Source organism: Pantherophis guttatus, chromosome 16 (genome assembly GCF_059756535.1).
Source record: "Pantherophis guttatus breed Tessera chromosome 16, ASM5975653v1, whole genome shotgun sequence".
In the NCBI taxonomy this organism is placed as follows: Eukaryota; Metazoa; Chordata; class Lepidosauria; order Squamata; family Colubridae; genus Pantherophis; species Pantherophis guttatus.
This window is the reverse complement of record NC_142078.1, coordinates 2,388,175-2,397,242: the sequence shown is the minus strand read 5'-3', so window position 1 is coordinate 2,397,242 and position 9,068 is coordinate 2,388,175. Positions and strand designations below refer to the sequence as shown.

At 42.4% G+C, this 9,068-nt stretch overlaps 1 protein-coding gene across 1 annotated transcript; it reads right to left on the bottom strand.

The window, feature by feature from the left end:
* Nucleotides 1–2,493: 2,493 nt before the first annotated feature.
* On the bottom strand, nt 2,494–9,020 carry LOC148111710 (uncharacterized). Its single transcript, XM_087879777.1, has one exon. The coding sequence runs from the start codon at nt 8,859–8,861 to the stop codon at nt 6,774–6,776; it is 2,088 nt and encodes a 695-aa protein (XP_087735903.1). The 5' UTR covers nt 8,862–9,020; the 3' UTR covers nt 2,494–6,773.
* Nucleotides 9,021–9,068: the final 48 nt, after the last annotated feature.

The following is a 9,068-nucleotide window of genomic DNA, read 5'->3' as shown; positions in this document are numbered from 1 at the left end:
AGCGTCTGGAGAAGGAGAGGTCAGGAGGCTGAGTCGAGATGGGATGGACGTTGATTGGAGCATGTGATCGACTGGGGAGTGAGGGGATGGTTTGGGAGGGCTTTGCTTTCAGATTCGGGTTTCCCCAGATGTGCCAGTTTACCTATTCTAGTAAAGAGAACTTTGGAAAATGCTTGCTTCTGCGTCTTTACTCGGAGTTGGGGTTTCCTGGAACGCTGACACCAGGTGTTTAAGGCAGAAAGGATGGAGGCCCTTTGAGAATCTGGCTCGTATCTCGCAAACCTTTGTTGGCCTTAAGTCAGTCTCGACTTAAGTGGCTTCTGCTGGAAGACAAGAGGACCACTGAGAGAATCCAATTTTCAGATGCTTGGGGATGGTCTTACATGGCATGGACATTTGGAAAACCCATATAGATTATATCAAACAATGGCAGGGAGCAGCTCTTTCATGCCCACAACATTACAGGTCAAATTAGCCCTAGATTCAGCGACGGGCACACTTGCTTCAGTTAGGATCTGAGCGGGATAACTATTCAAAGGCAATTTATTAGAATATTGTAGCAAAGAGTTTTCCCTTACTGAAAAGAGGGAATCCAGGACACAGAATTGGGTTTCATTTTATATTCCATACAGTAGAAAAAGTATAAAAGAAGAGCTGATTGTATGGAAGAAATCATCCTGGTCAGTTACAGACAAGGACAGTAACATCCCATAATATTAAGGATAACCACCGAAATGACCATTGAATTAAAAACAGAATGTTCAGATGGGAAATGGCATCATGAGTCACGAAAGTCTGTTGTGAAAAGGTACAATTTCAGCCAGTTGAAACATCAAGCATGTACGATTGAAAAAGTCCTTTGTTATTCAGCCTGAGAAAGTCCCTTATTTGGCAGTTATTATTTACCCTTATTATCTTTATTCAACCGTCTTATTGGAATTATTATAAGTACTATCATGAAAATCATTATTCTGTTGCTTTGTAGGTACACTGAGAGCTTTTGCACTCAAGACAAATTCCTACTGTGTCTATTCATACTTGGCCAAATTAAACATGCAATTCAATTCAATTCCTGAGATACCTTCTGTGACTTCTCACACTCAGGCATGTTTATCATTTTTCTCCCACGTGAATTCTTTGGTGTCGATTGAGGCTACTACTCTCAATATAGCTCTTTCCACACTCAAGGCATTTATGTGGTTTCTCTCCTGAGTGGATTCTTAGATGCACGTAAAGATTTCCTCTCCGATTGAAGCTCTTTCCACAATCAAGACATTTATGTGGTTTTTCTCCTGTATGAATTATTTTATGTCGACGGAGATTTACACCGTTAGTAAAGCTCTTTCCACACTCCAGGCACTTATGAGGTTTTTCTCCTGTGTGGATTCTTAGATGAGTTTGAGTATAGTCATTTCATTGCCCAAAGTAGCTTCCTTCCTCATGACTAGAAGGGAGGGGGGCTCAGAGAGCTCCAAAGACCCCTCAGTTCAACCCTCAGCTGCAAATATTCCCCTTCATTTTGCTCCATGTCTTCTCCGCCTTATTGGTAAAAATAAATCCAGGATTCTAATAAATTCTCTATATGGATTCAATAACTGACAAATGTGCTTTTAAGAAGCAACTACATGGCCTCTATTTGATCCAGGAGAATTCTTGTTCCGAGATAGAAGAAGAGGGAGCCAAGCTATTCTCCAAAGCCCCTGAGGGCAGGACAAAAGAAGCAACGGGTGAAAACTCATCAAGGAGAGAAACAATTTAGAACTAAGGAGAAATTTCCTGACAATTAACCAGTGGAAGAACTTGCCTCCAGAAGTTGTGAACGCTCCAACACTGGAAGTTTTAAAGAAGAGATTGCATAACCATTTGTCTGAAGTGCTGTAGGGTTTCCTGGCTAAGCAGGGGGTTGGACTAGAAGACCTCCAAGGTCCCTTCCAACTCTGTGATTCTATTCTAATTCGGAATTCATGCACAAAAGCAGACCGTCTCCAGTTAAAGAGGACCTAAGGATGAAAACATCCTGCCAATGGTTCCTGCTATCATTCCAAAAACTTTGGAAAAAGGAGGCAGGAAATCCTCCAAATAAATACATAAAGTCGCTATGTGTGACTCAGAAGTGTGCTTTTAAATAGCAACTACATGGAGTCTATTTGATGCAGGACAATTCTTGTTCCTAGATATAAGAATCCCTGCATAAAAGCAGACCATCCCCAGTTACAGGACTGGAGGGTCAGAACCTCCTGCCAATGGTTCCTGCTAATGAATTTCCTCTCATTCCAATACATTATTGTTGGAAAAAGGAAACAGGAAATCATGCAATTTTGATAAAATCCAAGTTGGTTTCTTTCTGGGTCCCTTTAACTGCTGGATCCCTCAACATTTGGAACTTGGGCAAAAGAGGCTCATGTGCTTTGGGGGTTCAGCATCATTAAGCTGTAAGGTCCCAAAATATACTTGAGTCACCAGAATGCCAAAGAGAGAGACTCAAGACGAGGCTTGCAAAAAAAGCAGATTTTATTTATGGCCAAAAACAAAATACCGGGTGCGACTATATACGGAACATACAGATACAACGCATGCGAGGAGATAGGCACCCCTTGGGGAAGGTATGGCGTCCTTTTACACCCTCAGAGACATCAGCTTAGTACCCAATTCTGGCCTCCTAGTTTAGCTTTGTGTATTCCTTGTTGCCCTGCAAGGGAATAGAAGCCTCCCAATTAGCCTTATCTCTTCCTTTGTTCTCCCAATTGCTCATTTGGCCCCCTGGGCTGCAGGGAACAGATCAAAGGTGTAAGTTAGGGCTGAAGTGTAAATTATCCCTCGGATGATGATGTCTGCAGTTCCAGCTGAGATGCCTACCATGCTCTTAGATGGCACAAGAAAAACAGGAAGAAGATGGATATGGGTTCAGATCAAATGGCAGGAACAAATGTTTGACAAATACCAGATACATTGCAGAGGCCTAATAACAGAATGTGTTTGTTACAGGAGATACAAACAAAGGCATAATATATGTGATATACAAATGCAAAGACATATATGTATTACAGGAACCTCATGGTTACAGAATCTGGTATACCAGTATGTCATATTCTAGTATTCTTTATTATATTATTATATTATTTATTATATCCTGTTTCCCTTCAAAGCTATGCAATATTTTGTTTTGGTAGAACTCGTTCAAGGGAGACAGGATTTTGTTCTGGATTGCTGTATTACTTTAGGATTCAGAAAAAGGTGTCTCACCTAAGCAGAAATAATGGAGGGAGTTCACTTGGGATGATGGAAAAAAGCACAAAACAACATGGCAACACAAAGGGTGTGATGGGAAGTTTATCCAGAGCTACATTAATGAGTGGAGCTTCTGTGTCATCATATTCAACATGTATCATCATTTTCTTAATACATAATTATCTTTCTTCTTACATTTGAATTTAATGTATTGTGAATTTAATGTATGAAATATATTTCCCCCATATTTCTTATTTTTACATTGCCTATTGTCTCTATCCATTGATAAAATTGCCCCCATATGCTGTAACACTCCGATTCTTCCTTCCCACTAATTGCTAATATTAATCTACTCATTTCTGCACATTCTAATATTTTCTTAATTAGCTCTCCCTTTGTAGGAATTTTTTCTGCTTCCCAATTTTGTGCAGATACCATTCTTGCTGCCTTTATTACATGTATAATCCAATATGTATTTTCTCTACTAAATTTTTCCGGTAAGATACCCAACAGGAACAGCTCCGGTTTAAGTTCGATGTGCTGCTGTATCAGTTTTTGTGATTATTGTGATTATTGTGCCCAATAATTTCTCACTTCTGGACATGTCCACCACATGTGATAGTACGATCCCGATGTCTGGTGGCATTTCCAACATTAAGCTGATTTATCTTTGAACATTTTTTCCAATCTATTTCCGGTGACATGTGCCAACTATAAAACATGTAACCGGAAAGATTGGCAAAAATGTTTAAAGATAAACTTTGTTTAAATTTTTAAATAAATGTTGTACCAAGATGTTACACTGATTGATTAATGATGAATTGTTTGTTTAAAAATAAAAAAAAAATTCTCAAAAAAAATAAGAGTGGAGCTTCCCTTGACAGAGGCAGTCTACATCCAAAAATCTGCCTTTTGTGCCAAAATATGAGAACTGGGCAGCTTGAGTGATTGGTTTGGTCGCCTCCTTCAGACATTTGCCTGGCATTGGTGGGTGTGGAAAAGGCGGAGCAGGTGAGCTTTGGGAGGAGGCCAAGGGAGGCCTGCCATCTCTGAGGGAATTCTGAGGGCTTCATGACCTCACCCATGCAGGCTCAACTGCCAGTTACTGTCAGTTATCAGAGTGAAGGTGCCTTCCAAGAGGTGGGTTGGTTTCTGAAGGGCTCCTGGACTCTGGGAAATCTTCCCTCTATTTGCAGCCAATTTACCAGAGTTGTATTGCAAGGGTGAAAATGCCCATTTGGCCTCTTACCTGCCTGGGTGCCCCTCCAACCTCCCCCCCCCACCTTGCCTAGGGAGGGAGCCTGGATGGGGAGGGAGTCCCAGTCCCAGAAGGGCCCCTCAACCTCTGCCTGTCAGAATGCAGGAGGGGCCCCCCAAAGGAGAGACTGGACCCCAAAGATCAAAGGGAGCCCCCCCTGCCTCACCTCTACGCGGGACTCGGGACTTGTGCAGGCGCCCTCTGGCTGCTTGAAGGAAGGCGGACGCCGATTTAGCTGATGAAGAGAAAGCCTAGTAATGGGGGACTTTATCCTGACAACTGGGGGACACCCAGTCTCTGCACCTAGTGGGGGATCAAAGAGGTCCCCAATGAGTCACTTAAAGCATTCTTTTAACTGCCCATCTTTCAGTCAACTCACTGCAGCTCCCCAAAAGCTGTTTTAAAAACAATACAACACATTAAAACATGGAAAATAAAAACAAAGAAAAGCCAGGCGCCAATCCATGCCACCTTCTCCTTGTCTGATCTCCCAGCGCCTGGGGAAAAGCCGGGTGTTGAAGGCTGAAAGGCTGGAGGCCCTTTGAGAATCTGGCTCGTATCTCACAAAGCTTCCTTGGCCTTAGAGAGTCCCTTTAGCAGTTTCTGCTGGAAGACAAGGGGACCTTTGAGAGAATCCAACTGACAAGAGTTTCTGGTGTCTGGGGAGGGTCTTACATGGTATGGACAGTTCACACCCCCAACAATGGAGGCCAAATTAGCCCTAGATTCAGCCACTTGCTTCACTTAGGCACTGAGTGGGATGACTATTTAAAGGCAATTTATTAGAATATTGTAGCAAAGAGATTTCCCTTAATGAAAAGAGGGAATCTAGGACACAGAATCGGGTTTCTTTTTATACTCCACACAATAGAAAAAGTTGGGATATTCGAATAGAATAGAATAGAATTTTTTATTGGCCAAGTGTGATTGGACACACAAGGAATTTATCTTGGTGCATATGCTCTCAGTGTACATAAAAGAAAAGATATGTTCATCAAGAATCATAAAGATAATTTTCCATTTAAGATACATTAATAATGTAGTTTATTCAGGTTGAAATGGAGCTTGTGTAGCATGAAGCTGTATATTCTGCAATATTTACATTTCTGCTAAACTCATTCAATGAATCCAAGCACCGCAAGCTGAAATAACATGCACTGCATTGATACATCCACAGAGTTTCACAGTAACCATGAGATAACTCATAAAGCAAGGGCAGAAATATTCCTTTTTCCCATTTTTCTTCAAATATACTGTATGTAGACTACAAACTGTATGATTGTTTGAAGAGAAATGCATCTGTGCCCTCAGCCTCTAAATGTGAGGGGGAAGGGCAAGCAGTAAAAATGGAAGTGAAACCTTCTAAGCAGCTTATAAATATAACATTAAAGAGCACCTGTCATTTCAGATTCATCATGGCAGGGACAATAGAAAAAGTCCTTTATTATTCAGCCTGAGAAAGTCCCTTATTTGGCAGTTATTATTAACCCTTCTTTACTCAATTGAAAAAAAGATAAATAAATAATTCCTCTTATTCGAATTGTTATCATTATATCATTATTCTGATGTTTTGTACATACACTGAGAGCTTGTGTACCCGAGAAAAATTCCTTGTGTGTCTATTCGCAGTTGGCGAAATTAAAAGTTCAATTCAGTTCAATTCCTGAGATACAGTCTGGGTCCGAGTCAGATGACTATTTAAAGGCAATTTATTAGAATATTGTAGCAAAGAGATTTCCCTTAATGAAAAGATGGAATCCAGGACCCAGAATCAGGTTTCATTTTATACTCCATACAGTAGAAAAAAAAATACAAAACAAGAGCTGATTGCATGGAAGAAATCACTCTGCTCAAGTTACACTTACATCAGAGACATGGACAGTAACATCCCATAATATTAAGCATAACCATTAAAAGGACATTCACATGGGAAATGGCATGTCTCTTGTGAAAAGGTACAATTTAGACCAGTTGAAAAATTTAGCATGTACAATTGAAACAGTCCTTTATTATTCAGCCTGAAAGTCCCTTATTTGGCAGTTATCATTTACCCTTATTGTATTTTTAACACATTTGGAGTAAAGAGCAATAATTTCTCTTATTGGAATTATTATAATGATCATGAATATGCACTAGGTGAATTCCTAGGGTGTCTATTCACACTTGGCCAAATTAAATATACACTCAGTCTTCTCACACTCAGGTGTGTTTTTTATTTTTCTCCCACGTGAATTCTTTGGTGTTGATTGAGGCTACTACGCCCAGTATAGCTTTTTCCACACTCCAGTCATTTATGAGGTTTTTCTCCTGAGTGGATCCTTTGATGTTTATAAAAATATCTCCTCTGACTGAAGCTCTTTCCACACTCCAGGCACTTATGAGGTTTTTCTCCTGAGTGGATCCTTTGATGTTTATAAAGATCTCCCATCTGACTGAAGCTCTTTCCACACTCCAGGCATTTATGAGGTTTCTCTCCTGTGTGGATCCTTTGATGTGCATAAAGGTTTCCCCTTTGACTGACGCTCTTTCCACACTCCAGGCATTTATGAGGTTTTTCTCCTGAGTGGATGCTAAGATGCCTTTGAAGATGGTCGTTTCTTTTGAAGGATTTTCCACATTCCAGGCACTGATGTTCCTTTCCTACCTCCTGGAACCTTTGGCGACTCCCAGCTCTTCCTAAGGACCCTTCACCTTCCAGGCATTTCTTCGGTTTGTCTCCCCAATGGGTCCTTTGATGTTTATAAAGGTTGCTCCTCCGACTGAAGCTCTTTCCACACTCAAAGCATTTATGAGGTTTTTCTCCTGTGTGGATCCTTTGATGTCTATAAAGATGTCCCCTCTGACTGAAGCTCTTTCCACACTCCAGGCACTTATGAGGTTTTTCTCCTGAGTGGATCCTTTGATGTCTAGAAAGATCTCCCGTCTGACTGAAGCTCTTTCCACACTCCAGGCATTTATGAGGCTTTTCTCCTGAGTGGATCCTTTGATGTGTATACAGGTGGCTACTCTGACTGAAGCTCTTTCCACACTCCAGGCACTTATGAGGTTTTTCTCCAGAATGGATCCTTTGATGTTTAAAAACGTCCTTCCTCTGACTGAAGCTCTTTCCACACTCCAGGCACTTATGAGGTTTCTCTTCAGAATGGATCCTTTGATGTTTATAAAGGTCGCTCCTCTGACTGAAGCTCTTTCCACACTCCAGACACTTATGAGGTTTTTCTCCTGAGTGGATGCTAAGATGCCTTTGAAGATGGTCGTTTCTTTTGAAGGATTTTCCACATTCCAGGCACTGATGTTCCTTTCCTCCCTCCTGGAACCTTTGGCGACTCCCAGCTCTTCCTAAGGACCCTTCACCTTCCAGGCATTTCTTCGGTTTGTCTCCCCAATGGGTCCTTTGATGTTTATAAAGGTTGCTCCTCCGACTGAAGCTCTTTCCACACTCCAGGCACTTGTGAGGTTTTTCTCCTGTGTGGATCCTTTGATGTCTATAAAGGCTGCTCCTCTGACTGAAGCTCTTTCCACACTCCAGGCACTTATGAGGTTTTTCTCCTGAGTGGATCCTTTGATGTCTAGAAAGATCTCCCGTCTGACTGAAGCTCTTTCCACACTCCAGGCATTTATGAGGCTTTTCTCCTGAGTGGATCCTTTGATGTGTATACAGGTGGCTACTCTGACTGAAGCTCTTTCCACATTCCAGGCATTTATGAGGTTTTTCTCCTGAGTGGATCCTTTGATGTACATAAAGATGTCCCCTCTGACTGAAGCTCTTTCCACACTCCAGGCACTTATGAGGTTTTTCTCCTGAGTGGATTCTTTGATGTGTATAAAGATGTCCCCTCTGACTGAATCGCTTTCCACACTCAAGGCATTTCTGAGGTTTCTCTCCTGAGTGGATTCTTTGATGTATATAAAGGTTGCTCCTATGACTGAAGCTCTTTCCACACTCCAGGCATTTATGAGGTTTTTCTCCTGAGTGGATGCTAAGATGCCTTTGAAGATGGTCGTTTCTTTTGAAGGATTTTCCACATTCCAGGCACTGATGTTCCTTTCCTCCCTCCTGGAACCTTTGGCGACTCCCAGCTCTTCCTAAGGACCCTTCGCCTTCCAGGCATTTCTTCGGTTTGTCTCCCCAATGGGTCCTTTGATGTTTATAAAGGTTGCTCCTCCAACTGAAGCTCTTTCCACACTCAAAGCATTTATGAGGTTTTTCTCCTGTGTGGATTTTTAAATGACTTTTCAGATGGTGAATTCTTTTGAAGGATTTTTCGCATTCCGGGCAGTGATATTTCTTTGCTTCCTCCTGGATCCTTTGGGGCTTTGAGGGTCTTCTGAAGGAGCCTCCGCCCTCCAGGCCCGTCTCGGGGTTTCCGCCCATTTCCTCTTCCCTGCATCGCCCTCCAGGCAGCCCGGGATCCCCCTGGGCTCATCCCTCCTGCAGCCCCGGAGCCCCCCGGCCTTTCCCCGCCGTCTCCAGTGGAAGCCACGCCGGGACAGGGCAGGGCTGCTCCGCGGGGCCTCCTCTCCTCCTCCTCCTCCTCTCGGGCGGCGCCTCTTTCCTGCATCCGCCGCCATCCTCCGTCCT